Genomic DNA, 16765 nt, shown 5'->3' on the forward strand with positions numbered 1-16765 from the left:
TTCCTCAGAGGTGGACTCTCAGCCAGTACAGGTAACAATCTAAGGAGCCTTGAGCCTTGCAGAGCTCTACAGTCAGCAGAATTTCCCTCCTTTGACAACAATATTATTACCAAAGGGCTTGGATGATGGTAGCTGAATGTTCTCAGGAGCCTTTGACTGCTTGCTGAACTCTGTTCAAGGTCTTCCTCCTTTCATCTCAAGCCATATAATATCAAAAGCAACATGCTCCATTACCTCTGGCTTTGCTGATCTGAGTGCATGAACTTTGTTTTTTATTGATCATTTTTGTTCCAGTACCTAACATGGTACCTGGCATACAGCAGACACTCATCAAATGAGTGTCCTCCTATATTAAATGTCCCACCTAGCCAGTCTATCTCCTCCCCAACCGCCCCCACAGAGTTTAAGGACAGAATACCCGGTCACCTTTAGGACTCCATGGAGCATCATCTGAATTCTTCTTTTTCTTGTGTCGAGATTTCAAAGCAGGGTCATCATCATCAGACTCCAGGGAAGGGTAAACTGCAGTGAGAGGCAAAAGCAGGGTAAACTGAGATCTCATCCAGAATAGTGACAACAGAATGATACCTACCTGGGCTCCTCCCACTCCCCTACATGTGGACCCTTTACCTAATCCATACTCAACTGTAGGAATTCCTGAATATGCCACATACTTTTCATGTCTTTCTACTTTGTGCACCCTGACTGCAAATGTTCTCCCAGCATCATCTAACTTTGATTTCACTCGCCCAACAACCATTTAAAGAGTAACTTCATAAATTAATGACCCTATAAAATTCAGCTTTAGATTCACTTCCTAAATAAGCTTTCCCTCTTCTTTTAATCTCTTTCAGATGCCTCCTCAACTCTCCATAGCATCCTGTGTATACCTCTATTGGAGTTGTTATATAGTATTTAAGAGATGATTAGTAAATCTGCCACCTCCAATTTACTGTGAGGGCAAGGATATGTATTATCTGATTTTAAACTAAGGGAGCCAAACACAATGCAGAGTAGCTGCCTAGTAAGTGTTTGTTAAATTAATGGAAAAAGAAGTGGTTCACACATTCGTGCAAAGGGAACAAAAAGACCACTTAGGCTGAACTGGGAATAAGATTACTGGAATTGAATGATGTGAATGACAACACACACACATATATTTTATCCTATACAAATACATACAAACACCCAGTTTTATCATATATATACAACATCTATATGATTTAATAGGAAGAAAGTCTAGAAAGGTCCTACTGATGAGGTTAAGCTCTACTGCTACTAAACCTAAAAGAAAAGCAAAATGAGAGGGAAAATTTCTTCTTAGTGAAAATTTCCTCCTAATTTTCCCATTCCTACTAATGATCAGTTTCAAACTTCTCTAGAATTCTACTTCATCAGAGAGAGGAATCCACTCTCATAGTTCCTTCCAGATGGGCCTCTCTGTAGGAAAATGAGTCTGTTTTTCAGGCCTTCTTCCTTGAGCAAAGAAGTAAAACCTCTGCCTCCTGACTCATTAAATTTTTAAAAAATTTTATTAATTGTCCCTAGAAAGAAAAGACTACTAGTAATAGAGTTGTTTGACAAAGGTTCCATCCCTACTGGCCTAATGGCTGTCAATGTTGGGTTGGTCGATTATCTCAATGAGTTTGAAAAGTTTTTTCCACCTAAAGGAAAGAAGAAGTGTGGTATGGTAGAAAGACCTCGAGTTTCAGGATCAGACAATTACTTTGAAATTTGGACTGACACACTAGTTTTGTAGCCAAGGAGAACTTCTGTAAGTCTCACTACCTTCAACCATAAAATTGAAATAATAGATGCTATCTGCCTTGCAAAGTTCTGAGGACTGAGAGATAATAGGTATAAAGTAATATACAAAAGGAAATCTACTCTAAGGTTCATGTCTTATTCAAGATGAAATAAGATGTAGATAATAATTAATTTCAGACATTTAAAAAACACAAGTTAAAATACACATATTAAAAATATGAGGGTGGGAAGAATGATGCCCCCTCCAAAAATGATGGACTTAGGAGCTCCAAGGATCTGTTGTTCCTCCAGTGAAGCAACCATTAGGGTGTCAAAAACTTATATAATAAACTTTTGGGGGATTCTGTAATCCAATCAAAAACTTACAACAACAAAAGGAATGCTTAACAAAGAAAACACCTGCTAAATTAAGGCACTTATGGAAACTTTCAGGAAACGTCAGCTGACTGCTGAGGCAATGAAATGGATACTTCAGTGACCACACACAACAAGAACACAGTATTTGCAAAAAATCATTTGTAAAGTCATTAAGTAAATAGATAACTGTAGCTCACAATAAGCAACAACAGTTAATCTCTAGGGAGAAAGGAAAGTATGATTTCCAGTTATCACATTATAATATTCAAAATGTCCAGGTTTCAACAAAAAAATTTATAAGGCATGCAGAGAAACAGAAAAGTATGTCCTATTTACAGAAAAAAAAAATTGATAAAACTTATCCACGAGTAAGCCTGGACATTAGACTTACTATACAAAGACTAAATCAATTGTCTTAAATATGATAAACAAAATAACCATGTCTCAATTTAAAAAGAGACTATCAATCAGGAAATAGAAAATATAAAAAGAAACCAAATAGAAGTTTTGGAGTTGAAAAGTACAATGGCTTGAATAAACAACTCACTAGAGGGATTCAAAAGCAGATTTTGAGTAGGCAAAGACTCAGCAAACATGAAGAAAAAATTATCTAATCTGATGAGCAGAAAGAAAAAAGAAAAATGAACAGAGGTAAAGGGACCATTGGGACACTATCAAGTTTAACCAACATATTTATATGGGAATGTCAGAAGGAGAGGAAAGCATGAAAAAGGCAGAACAACTATATGAAGATACAGTGACCAAAAACTTGCCAAGTTTTATGAAACACATGAAAATATACATCTAAGAAGCTCGACAAATTCCAAGTAGGATAATCTGAGATAGTCACACTGAGATGCATTATATTTAAACTGTCAATAGACAAAGATATGGAAGAAGAAAATATAGAACTACTTTATCAAAAAAAGACAAAGAAGAGGATCTTGAAAGCAGCAAGACAGCACAATAAAACAACCAATTTCTCATCAGAAACAATGGAGGCCAGAAGACAGTGGGATGATATATTTTAAGTGCTGAAAGAAAAAACTGTCAACCAAAAGTATATCTGGAAAAACAACTCTTCCAAAATGAAGGCAAATTAAGACATCTCAAGTAAACAAAGGCTGGGGTAGTCCATTAATAAATCTGCCATTTAAGAAATGCTAAACAAAGTCCTTCAGAGTGAAATAAAAGGACATTTGAGAGTATAGAAAAACATCAATAAAAGCAACTACAGAGGTAAATATAAAAGTCAGTATTGTTGTATTTGTGATTTCTAACACTTTTTTTCTACATTATTTAAGATTCCAATGTATAAAACAGTAACCATAAATCTATGTCAAAAGGAGCACAATGTTTAAAGATGTAATTTGTGACAAAAATAATATACATGGGTTGGAGAGCTGTATAGAAGCACAGTCTTTGAATGCTATAGAAGCTGGATTGTATTAATTCAAACTAGATTGTTATAAAGTTAGAATGTTAGTTGTAATCCTCAGGGTAACCATTTTTGAAAACTAAAAAGCATAAAAAAGGAACTGAGTGAGTCAATTTGGTATACTACCCCAAAATATCAATTAAATATAAAAGAAAGCAGTAACTTAGGAAATGAGGAACAAAAAAATATAAAGACATATTGAAACAAATAACAAAATAGCATAGGTAAGTCCTTCCATACCAGAAATCACTTTAATTGTAAATGGTTTAAATTCACTCTTCAGGACTTCTCTGGTGGCACACTGGGTAGGAATCTGCCTGCCAATGCAGGGGACACAGGTTTGATCCCTGGTCTGGAAAGATTCCACATGCTGCAGAGTGGCTAAGATCATGCACCACAGACCGTGCACTGCAACTACTGAGCCTGCAAGTCACAGCTATTGAGCCTGCATGCTGCAACTACTGAAGCCCACATGCCTAGAGCCCATGATCTGCAACAAAATAAGCCACCACAATGAGAAGCCCACACACCACAACGAAGAGTAGCCCCCCACTCACTGCAACTGGAAAAAGCCCACACAAAGCAACAAAGACCCACTGCAGCCAATAAATAAATAAATAAAATTATTAAAAAAATTCACCCTCCAAAAGGCAAAGAAAGATAGAATGGATCAAAAACAGGATTCAACTGTATACTACATATGAGAGATTCACATTAGGTCCAAAGAAACAACTAGGTTGAAAGTGAAAGGATGGAAAAAGGTATCCCATGCAAACAGGAACCAAAAAGAGAGCTAGGGGTAGCTATACTAATATCTGGCAAAATAGAATTTAAGTACAAAATTGTTATAGGAGATAAGGAAGGGTATTACATAGTAACAAAAAGGTCATTCAACCAAGAACATATAAAGCAAATATTGACATACTTGAAAGGAGAAACAGTTCTATAATAATAGTTGGCAACTTCAATACCTTACTTTCAATAGTGAATAAGACATCCAGGTAGAAGATCAAAAAAGAAATGGAATACTTGAACAATACTATAAGCCAAGTAGACCTAACCAACAAATAAATACAGAAAACTTTACCCCAAAACAGTAAAATATACATTTTCCTCAAGTATACATGGAATATTCTCCAGGATAGACCATAATTTAGCCTACAAGTCTCAATAATTTAAAAGAATGAAATCATATAAAGTATGTTCTCCAAAAACAATAGAATAAAACTAGGAATCAGTAACAGAACTGGAAGATTTATAAACTGGTGAAAATTAAACAATATACTCAAAAAATCAATAGATCAGAGGAAAAAATCACAAGTTGATTTTTAAAAACTTTGAGAGGAAGGAAAACCAAAACACAACATACCAAAACTTACAGGATGCAGCAAAAGCAGTGCTCAGAGAGACATTTATGTGTGTAAATGCTTACAACATTAAAAAAGAAGAAAGATATCAAATCAGTAACCTAACTTTACAACTTAAGAAACTAGAAAAAGAACAAACTAAATCTGAAGCTAACAGAAGGAAGGAAATAATAAAGATCTGAGCAGAAATGACTGAAACAAAAAAAGAAAAACAGAATCAACAAAATCAAAACTTGGTTGCTTGAAAGATAATCAACAAAACATGCAAATATTTAGCTAGACTAACAAAGAGGAAGAAAGAGAAGACAACGATACTTGAAATGAGAAATGAAAGTGGGGACATTACTGCAAACTTTACAGAAATAAAAAGGATTATAAGAGAATACTATGAACAATTGTATGCTAACAAATTAGATATACTATACAAAATGACAAATTCCTAGAAGCACACAAATCACCTAAACTGACTGAAGAAGTGGAAAATCTGAACTCACATATATTAAGTACAGAGATTGAATCAGAAATCAAAAGGCTTCCAACAAAGAAAAGTTAAGGTTATTTGATGGTTTCACTGGTGGTTTCTCAGTTCAGTTCAGTTCAGTTCAGTCACTCAGTCCTGTCTGACTCTTTGCAACCCTATGGACTACAGCACACCAGGCTTCCCTGTCCATCACCAACTTCTGGAGCCTATTCAAACTCATGTCCATCGCATCAGTGATGCCATCCAACCATCTCATCCTCTGTCATCCCCTTCTCCCGCCTTCAATCTTTCCCAGCATCAGGGTGTTTTCCAATGAGTTGGTTCTTGGCATCAGGTGGCCAAAGTACTGGAGTTTCAGCTTCAGCATCAGTCCTTCCAATGAATATTCAGGACTGATTTCCTTTAGGATGGACTGGTTGGATCTGCTTGCAGTCCAAGGGACTCTCAAGAGTCTTCTCTAACACCACAGTTCAAAAGCTTCAATTCTTCAGTGCTCAGCTTTCTTTATAGTCCATCTTTCATATCCATACATGACATTTAATGAAGAATTAACATCAACCCTTGTCAAACTCTTTCAAAAAACAGAAGAGGAGAGAACACATGCTAACTCATTCTATGAGATCCTGATATCAAAGCCAGAAAAAGATACTACAGGAAAGGGAAACTACACATTAATATGCTTTATGAATACCGATGTAAAAATCCTCAACAAAATACTAGCAAACCAAATTCAGCAGCCTATTAAAATGATTACATGCTATGACCAAGGGGGATTTATCCCAGGAACACAAGAGTGGTTCAACATAAGAAAATCAATCAAACAACCTAAATGTCCATCAATAGACAAATGGATAAAGAAAATGTGATACACACACATACACGTACAAATGAATGAATACTACTCAACCAAAAAAAGAAGGAAATCCTACCATGTGTGAACTGAAGAGCATTATGTTAAGTGAAATAAGTCATATAGAGAAAGGCAAATAATATATGATCTTGCTTATATGTGGAACCTGAAAAAGAAAGCCCAAAGTCATAGAAAAAGAGATCAGATTTGTGGTTACCAGCGGCAGCAGGTGAGGAGTAGGGGAATTGGATGAAGGTGGTCAAAGGCACAAATATTCAGTTATAAATAAATAATGTATAAAGTAACTTCAGACCAAGGAAAATTAGCAGGGATGAAAAGGGATAGAAAAGATGGTAAACATGACAAGAAAATATAGCAATCTTTAAATGTGGATGCACCTAACATCAGAGCTTCCAACTGTACAAAGCAAAAACTGATGGAACTAAAAGGGTAAACAGATAAATTCTCAATTATTCTTGGAGACTTCAACACATCTCTTTCAGTAATCAAGAAAATAAGTAGATGAAAAATTAGCAAAGATATAGATTATCACTAATCAACATGATTAAACTGAAACTGATAGAATATTCAACCCAACAGTAGCAGAATACACATTCCTCTCAAGTTCACAACACAAAATTATCAAGATAGACTAAATCCCATGTGAAAAAACCAAATCTTAATAAATTTTAAGTGAAACCAAAAACTGTTCTTTGAAAAGATCAAATTGATAAGATGACAGCAAGAATGACAATAAAAGATACAAATTACTAACATTAAGAATAAAAATGAAAAAAAATAACATCAAATTAAAAATATCACTAAAGGCCTTATGGACACTAAAAGGATAATAGAGGAAAACTACAAACAACTCTATGCTCATAAGTTCTACAACTTAGCTAAAATGGACCAATTCCTTGAATACCACAAACTATCAAAATTTACCCAAGACAAAATAGAAAATCTGAATAATTCTATATCTACTAAAGAAAATAAATCCATAGTTAAAACCTGAAAAGAAATTCCTAGGCCTGGGTGGTTTCACTCAAAAATTCTACTAAACATTTTTTAAAACCCACTAATTCTATATTATCTCTTCTAGAAAATAGAGGAGGAACATTTCCCAACTCATTCTTTGAGGCCAGCACTGATTGCCCTGATACCAAAACTAAAATATAAGAAAAAAAATTATAGACCAATATCCCTCATGAACAAAGACACAAAAATCCTCAGTGATATACTAGTAAATCAAATCCAATAATATGTAAAAAGAATAATACATCATTAGCAATTAAGGTATATATGTGATTTCAATTCTGTGATATTTGAAAATCAATCAATGTAACCTACGATAGTAACAGATTAAAGGAATAAAACAACATGATTATATACATTGGTGGAATAAAAACACAAAAATTCAACACCCATTCATTAAAAAAAAAACTCAGCAAAAAAGGAATGGAAGTGAACTTCCTTACCTTGATAACCTATACAGATAACATCATAATAGTGAAAAGATGATTTCTCCCTTAAATTGGAAACAAGGCAAGCGTGTAAGTTCACTCTCACCACATTGTGCTTGAAAATCCTAGCCAGAACAAAAAGGCAAGAAGGAAAACAAAGATTGGAAAGAAAGGAATAAAACTGTCCCTACTTGCACATGACATGATCACAATCATCTAGACAAAAAAATACAAAGAATATACCAAAAAAGAAGCTATGACAAACCTAGACAGCATATTAAAAAGCAGAGACATCACTGTGCCAACAAAGGTTTGAATAGTCAAAGCTATGGTTTTTCCAGTAGTCATGTATGGATGTGAGAGTTGGACCATTAAGAAGGCTGAGCACCAAAGAACTGATGCTTTCAAATTGTGCTGGAGAAGACTCTTGAGAGTCCCTTGGACTGCAAGGAGATCAAACCAGTCAATCCTAAAGGAAATCAACCCTGAATATTCACTGAAAGGGCTGATGCTGAAGCTGAAGTTCCAATACTTTAGACACTTGATGTGAAGAACCAACTCATTGGAAAATACCCTCATGCTGGGAAAGATTGAGGGCAGGAGAAGAAGGGAGTGACAGAGAATGAGATGGTTGGATGGCATCACCGATTCAATGGATATGAGTCTCAGCAAACGCCAGGAGATAGTGAAGGATGAGGAACCATTTTGAAATTTTTCAAAGAGTAAATATGGAGGAACATATCATGCACACAAATTAGAAGATTCAATATATCTAAGGTGACAATTCTCTTGCAGTTCTTCTGTAAAATGTTTCGGTGGTCCCTCAAAGAGTTAAACACAGAATTACCATAGGACCGAGTAATTCTACTCCTGGGTATATGTCCAAAAGAAATGAAAACATGTGGCCACACAGAAACATGCACACAAACATCTACAGCAGCGTTATTCATAACAGCCAAATGGTGGAAATAACCCAAATGCCTACCTAAAGATGAATGGATAAACAAACGTAGTATATCCATACAATGACATACTACTCAACCATAAAAAGGAACAAAACACTGATATGTCCTATAACTTGGATAAATCTTAAAAACATTATGGTAAGTGAAAGAAGCCAGACAAAAAAGATCATATACTATATGATATATCCCTAATAGGCAAATCCACATGGACAGAAAGCAGATTAGTGGTTACCAGGGGATGAGATGAGTAGGGACATGGGACACAATTATTTAATGGATCCAGGGTATTTTTCTGAGGCCACGAAAATATATTGGAAACAGAGAGAGGCTGTGGTTGCACCACACTGTGAATGCACTAAATATCACTGAATTGTAAACTTTAAAATGTTTATAATTATATATTTTATGTTTAATTATATATATATATATATGTTTAGCTATATATTTCACCTTGATAAAAAATAAAGATCACAATTCTCTCTGAATTGATCTATATAGTTAACATAATTCCAACCAAAATCCTAGCAGAAATTGTTGTAGATTCAGACAAACTGACTCTTAAATTTTATGGAAAGACAAAATTGAAGATGTCGTATTACTTGACTTTAAGAATTACTATAAGGCTTCCCTGGTGGTCTAGTGGTTAAGAATCTGCCCACCAATGCAGGGGACACAGGTTCCACCCCTGGTCAGGGAAGATCCCACAGGCTGCAGAGCAACTAAGCCCAGGCGCCACAACTACTGAAGCCCACGCTCCTAGAGCCAGTGCTTTGCAACAAGAGAAGCCACCTCAATGAGAAGCCAGCACACCACAATGAAGAATAGACCCAAATCTCCACAATTAGAGAAAGCCTGTATACAGCAACGAAGACCCAGTGCAGCCAAAAATAAATAAATCTTAAAAAAAAAAAGAATTACTATAAAGCTTCAGCAATCAAGACAGTGAGGTTTTAACAAAGGGATTGATAACAAAGATCAACGGAAAAGAACAAATCAGAGACAGAACCACACAAATATGGTCATTCCACTTTTGACAAAGGTACAAATGCAAGTCAATAGAAAAATAAAAATCAAAAATCATCTTTTCAAGAAATGGTGTTGAAACAAGTGGATATCCATATGCCAAAAAAAGGTTCACCTAACCTAAACGTCATACGTTATGTGAAAATTTAGTCAAAATGGAACACAGAAATGCAAAACCTAAAACCATACAGCTGTTAGGTTAAAAAAGGAGAAAACTGCAACCTGAGTTTATAGAAAGAGTTGTTAAATAAAAGCATAAGCCATGAAAGATAAAACTGATAAACTAGACTTTTTAGAATGTGAATGTGTTTAAGAAAGTCATAAGAGAATGAAATACAAGCCACAGAGTGGGAGAAAATATTTGCAAATCACATACCTGACGCGAGACTTGAAAATCCAGACTATATAAAGAACTTTCAAAGCTCAACAGTTAAACAACCTAATTTTTTAAAAGGCAGTAGTTGTTCCAAGTGTCTGTTTAAAGACATTTCAAAAAAGAGTATATGAGTAGCAAATAAATGCATGAAAAGATGTTCAACATAATCAGCCATTAGATGAGCCACAAAATGAGATATCACCACACACTTATTAGGATGACTAAAATAAGTGTACTAACAATACTGAGTGCTGATGAGTATGCGGAACAACTGGAACTCTCACATATTGCTGGTGGGAATGTAAAATGGCACAATCACTGGAAAACAGTTTGGCAGTTTCCAATAAGTTAAAGCATCTATCGCCAACACTGTTCAGGAATCCCATTGCTAGGTATTTACCCTAGGGAAACATGTTCACACAAAAGCCTGCAACAAATGTTTACAGCAGCCCAATTCATAATTACCCAAAGCTGTAAACAATGGGTAAACTGATAAAGAAACTGTGGTAGAGGAATTTCCCTGGCAGTCCAGTGGTTAGGACTCTGTGCTTCCACTGCAGGGGGCAGGGGTTTGATCCCTGGTCAAGGAACTAAGATCCTGCATGCCACATGGCTCACCCAACATAACAAAATGAAACTGTGGTAGAGCCATACAATTCTTCAATAAAAAAAGAACAAGCTATCAATATGCGACAATATGGATGAATCTTAAAGGCATTATGCTAAGTAAAAAAGGTCAGTCTCAAAATATTACATACTATATAATTCCTTTATATGACATTCTGGCAAAGGCAAAATCACAGTGATGGAGAACAGTGGTTGCCAGGAGTTAGGGGTAGAGGGAGGGCATGACTACTAAGGGATAACATAAGGGACTTTGGAGGGGTTATGTTCTACTCATTGTGGTAGTAGTGGTGATCGTGGTGGTTACAAGAATCTAAGCATGTGTATATCAACAAAGCCAATTTTACTTAAATGCTAATTTAAAAAGTAAAATTTAAAGAATATTTTATCAAAAGGGAACACAGACTGAAAATACATGAACAGAGCTTTCAACTCAAGATGTTGTACAAAGTACATTAAGAAAAAGGAATAAAATAAAACCAGAAATTGTGTGTGAAGTTGCTTCAGTCATGTCCAACTCTTTGCTATCCTATGGGCTGTAGCCCGACAGGCTCCACTGTCCATGGGATTCTCTTTTTTTTTTTTTTTTTTTTTGGGGATTCTCCAAGCAAGAATACTAGAGTGGGTTGCCATGCCCTCCTCCAGGGAATCTTCCTGACCCAGGGACTGAACCTGGGTCTCTTTTGTCTCTTGCATTGGCAGGTGGGTTCTTTACTACTAGCACCACCTGGGAAGCCCCAAATATAGCTAATTTTAAGACAGAAATATCATTTCTAAATCATTCTATTAATGTAAATCACTATTAGCAAATTAAAAGAAAAACTATGTGTTTATATGAAAAGATGTCCCCCCAAATCTGATAAAACCTAATTCTACTCCAGATTTTAAAACAAACAAAAACCTCTCAAACTGTAGAGACTCCCCTGAACTTCATGACAGTAGTCTACCAGAGACCTACAGAGCCCTATATATTGATTGGACCAACACTGGCAACATTACCTGTAAAGTCAGAAACAACATAAGGATGCCCCCACCACCTGTAATAAAACTAGAAAAATCTAGAGGTATGAATACCAGAAAGAAAGGACGTGTTATGGGATAACTGTGTCCTCCCTCCAAAATTCATATGTTGAATTCCTAACTCCTAGTACTTCAGAGTATGACTGTATTTGGAGATAAAGCTTCGAAAGAGATAATTAGATTAAAATGAGGCCACTACGGTGGGCCCTTATCCAATCTGACTGGTCCTTTTTAAGAAGAGATTGGGATATACAGAGGGACAACAAGAGCCCGTGTGCACAGGGGATGACCACGTGAAAATGTAGCAAGAGGGAGATCATCTGCAAGCCAAGGTGAGTCCTCAGGAGAAAGCAACTCTGCTAATAATTTGATCTTGGACTTCTAGCTTCTAGAACTGTGAAAAGAATAATTTCTATTGTTCTGTGGGCTTCCCTGGTAGCTCAGCTGGTAAAGAATCCACCTGTAATGCAGGAGACCCTGGTTCGATTCTTGGGTCAGGAAGATCTCCTGGAGAAGGGATAGGCTACCTACTCCAGTATTCTTGGGCTTCCTTGTTGGCTCAGATGGTAAAGAATCCACCTGCAATGTGGGAGACCTAGGTTCAATCCCTGGGTTGGGAAGATTTCCTGGAGAAGGGAATGGCTACCCAGTCCAGTATTCTTGCCTGGAGAATTCCATGGAGAGAGGAGCCTGACAGGCTACAGTCCATGGGACTGCAAAGATTTGGACATGAGTGAGCGACTTTCATTTCACTTCACTTCAAGCGATCCAGTCTGTGGTATTTTGTTATGACAGCCCTAGCAAACTAAGATAGAGGACATAGATCACCTACTTCAAGAGCCCAAGACAATTACCTGAAAAACTAACAGAACTAACAAGAGGAATAGTAAGGCAACACAGGAACAATATAGAAAAATCAACTATTTTCCTGCATACTAGCAACAGCCAATTGGAAAATATGATAGATAAAAAGTGCCATTTTCAATGGGAACCAAACTATAAAATAAAATACAAAGTAATAAACTGAAGAAGAGATATACAAGAAAGCCTGAATAGAGACAGACCATGTTTGAAGACAAAAGGACAAGATGGCCTGTTTTGTGACTATTCAAAGGTAAATGGCAGAATGACAGCAATGTCATCCAGAAGTTGCACTGGTTCAAAAGCAATTTTCCTTGGCATGTTGTTTTTAACCAATCAGTGGTAAGTTTTCTCACATTTCAGAGAAAACCTATATATGAAGATCTACATGTAAAAGCTAAAAATCCTGCAATAGTGCCTCCTATCAGGAAGGGCAAATGGTGGCTTTGTTTTCTGCAAAATTAAGCTCCAGTGGGCGAGGAGGATGGTGGAAAGTGCACATGAAGAAGTTGTGAAGACACTTCTCCCTGTGTCTAAAAACAACAACAAAGACTGCTGATGACTAGGCTCTAGATCAGATTTTAATTTAATGAAGTTGCTATCTATCTTGAGCAAATACCCTCAAGAACCTACTTCTAAAAGAAGCCCAGGCAGAGTTTTAAGGCTACAAAGGATCCACTGATTACCCAGTACAATACTGGGTGCAAATGCAAATGGGCTCAAACTGGGCAAGGATTACTTAAGGTAATCTTATTAAGGTTAGTTTCCCTAACCCTAACTTATTAAGGTTAGTTTCCCTAACCCTAATCCTATAGGTCAATGTGATTGCTAAAGGTAGATTGAGTAGCCAGGGAAACTTGGCAACAAATTAAGACCAATCACAGTTCAACACAGAAATAAATAATGGACTTGCTGAACATCCTTGTTCTCCAAAGCAAGTTCTGCAGAGGGGATTTGCCTTACCAGACACAAGGCCTGTAGTAACTAACCTATGAGGTAGTGCCACAGGAATGGACAAATCGGTTTTATGGAACAGAGTATTATTAATAATATCTAACACATAGCACTTATTATGTTCTAGGCAATTTCTAATTGCTTTATGTATAATTCATTTATTCCTCACAACAATCTAAGAGGTAAGTACTATTATCACAGAGAAGTTAATTAGCTTGCCCAAAGTAATATAGCTATTTAGGAATAGAGCAGAAAAGCAAATTCAGGGAATTCCTTGAAGTCCAGTGGTTAGGACTCTGTGCTTTTACTGATGAGGGTATGGGTTCAATCCCTGCAGGGAACTAGGATCCCACAAGCCACTCAGCACCCCATCCCCTAAGGAAAAAAAGAAAGAAATCCACACATATAAGGAAATTTAGTTTAAGACAGAAGAAGAGCTTCAAATTAGGGGATAATTGATGAACAAGTCAATAAATGGTATTGGGGCAAATGACTATCCATGTGGAAAATAATAAATTAGATTCTTACCTCTCACAATTCATAAAACTTAATTCCAGAAAAAAACTAAAATTTTAACTTCTATATATTTTTTAGGTGAAAATATAAGAAATTTTCTTACCAAAACACAAAATACAAATAGTTAATTAAGACTACTATGTAAAAACTGAAATCTACTACACACTAAGATACCATAAGTAAAATTAAAATACAAGCAACAGACTAAAAGAAAATATTTTTCAACATTTGCAGAATATATAAAAAACACTCCAACAAATTGAGAATATATAAAGAATTCTTATAAATCAATAAGAAAAACTAACATTCTAAAAATAAGTGAATAACTGAATAATTAATTCACAGGAAAGGAATAAGGAGAAGTCAATAAAGATATAAAAAAACTGTGACACCAGTTTTTGCCATCAGAATGGCAAAAATTAAAAAGGCTGATAACATCCACCGTTAGTAAGGCTGTAGGGAAACAGGTATTTCTCATACACTGCTCATATACTGACCCTTGTGGAGGGAATTCAGCACCATTAACATTTATTTTGTATATACCCTTCAACTCAGCAGGTCTAGCTACCTTAGAGAAATGCTAACTGGCACATGAAAACAAAAGGTTATTTACAAGAATTTTCATAACACTAAAAATTAGAAACAACCTAAATGTTAACCTGTAGGGGACAGGTAAACATATGATGGTACACCTATGCTTCAGACTACTATGCAGCAGGTAGATCTCAATGCATTGATGAAGTAGACCTCTACGTACTGATGTTGAAAGAAATCCAAGCAAGTTGTAGAACCACATACACACAAAACAAAACTATACCTCTATTTATGTCTACAAATGGGCACAAACACAAAAAATTAAAAGGTATACTTCAAACTGATAATAAAGGTTACCTTTGGATAACTTCCTCAGAGAGGGAAGAATGTTAGTCAAAGGGAATTTTTGTTTTCTCTGTCCTAATTTTGGTCAACGAGGATTACTTTTTAAAATAATGTTAAAAAAAAACCTACAACTCAGTTGCACTATAAAGAAAAGTGCTTTATACACTGCATACTCAATACATTTTAGTTTAAAAAAGGAGTCATCTATTAAATGTGAAAAACCCACTAAAAAGTCATCATGTACCTTTGCAAGAGATGAACTGAACAATACAACACAAATGATACAGGTAATGGAAGTAAAGGGGCTTCCCTTGTGGCTCAGTGATAAAAAATCCATCTGCCAATGTAAGAGATAACGAATTCGATCCCTGGATCAGGAAAGTCTGCTGGAAAAGGAAATGGAAACCCACTCCAGTATTCTTGCCTGGGAAATCCCATAGACAGGGAAGCCTGGCAGGCTACAGTCCATGGGGCTGCAAAGAGTTGGACATGACTGAGCAACTAAACAATAACAAATAGAAGTATAATAGGCAAGAGGGAAAAAAGAGTCACCTGCACTGACAACTGGACAATGCTAAAAATGGATAATAGCTACTATTTAAACAATTTATTTATTTAAATTTGGCTGCACTGGATCTTTATTGTGGCAGGCAAGATCTAGCTCCCTGACCAGGGATTGAACTCCAGCCCCCTGCATTGGGAGCACGGAGCCTTAACCACTGAACCACCAGGGAAGTCCCTATAATAGCTATCATTTTTTGAGGGCCTCCCATAAGCAAGACACTGTGCCAGGTAGTCTGTACATCAACTTGTGAGATACTCCCATTCTACAGATTAAAAAAATACAGCACAGAGAAATTGAGTATCAGGCTTATGGCCAGGCCTTTGCTCACTACAGACTGTCCTGGACTGGATTTGGGATTGAGATTGGGGCTAGGGGGAGCCCTCCTGGCCTTGACTCCAGTGCTCAGCTGCCCTTACTATACTCTGCATCCTTGAAGCATGCTCCCAAGCTGTCCTGTTCATCAAGACTGGCGTTCTCCTCCTCCTCCTCGCTTTCAGTTTTCCAGTAGGCTGGCCGCTTGATGGGCCGCTTCCCTGGGGTGCGCTGGGAAGCAGGACTGCTAGACACTGTGCCCAGCCCACTGCTGGAGCTCGTGCTGCTTCGGTCCTGCCCCCCGGTCCACCAGGCCTGCAGGCTGGAGGTAGCTGGTGAGGATGATGAGGACTGCAGGTTGGCCATGCACAGCATGCCCTGGATAGCCTCCTGAGTGCTGGGAGAGGCAGGAGCCTCGCTGTAAGGGACAGAGGAGAAATGCTGAAGGAGTTTCTCTACTTGTCAGAGGAAACTAGTCACCAGAATAGTCAGGGAGGAGGGACAAGAGCTGCCTGGGTCAAGGTGGGAACAAGCAAGAGAGAATCATCCCAAATGAAAAACTAGAAACCAAACTAAAGATCAAAATAGTATCAAAGACTATTTCCATAAAAAGGCCAGTCCTTCTTGACTGAAGTCTCTCCATAGACAGCAGGCAAGGTGGCAAGAACAAGGGTGCACCTCCCTTCCTATTCACACATGCCGCGTTTTCTTTTTTTTTAAAGAAAAAAAAAAACGAGATCCAGAAAAGGCCCAGCTCTCCTTCCATGCCTCTTCTGACTTCCAAAGAACCCCAAACTCATTGCCCTTGAAGGCTGTACATTCTTTCTAAATCAGATCTTAAATATCTTGGGACAGATTTCATGTCTACTTTATTCTTTCAGCCCAAATGCCCTAGATAATTCTTTGTCCCTTTAAATGACTCAATTAATATCTACTGATTGGTTGAC

General features: G+C 36.9%; 1 protein-coding gene across 7 annotated transcripts in view; it reads right to left on the reverse strand.

Annotated features, from left to right (window-relative positions):
* PHF8 (PHD finger protein 8) overlaps window positions 1–16765 on the reverse strand; it is a 99973-nt gene that overhangs the window by 18295 nt on the left and 64913 nt on the right. For all 7 annotated transcript variants that reach the window (XM_061137391.1, XM_061137390.1, XM_061137392.1 and 4 more), the window contains 2 exons: window positions 15923–16236; window positions 427–522 (listed from right to left, as the gene is read on the reverse strand). In XM_061137391.1, coding sequence (XP_060993374.1) covers window positions 427–522; window positions 15923–16236 — 410 coding nt within the window. The remainder of the gene's footprint in view (window positions 1–426; window positions 523–15922; window positions 16237–16765) is intronic.

Source organism: Dama dama, chromosome X (assembly GCF_033118175.1).
Source record: "Dama dama isolate Ldn47 chromosome X, ASM3311817v1, whole genome shotgun sequence".
NCBI lineage: Eukaryota > Metazoa > Chordata > Mammalia > Artiodactyla > Cervidae > Dama > Dama dama.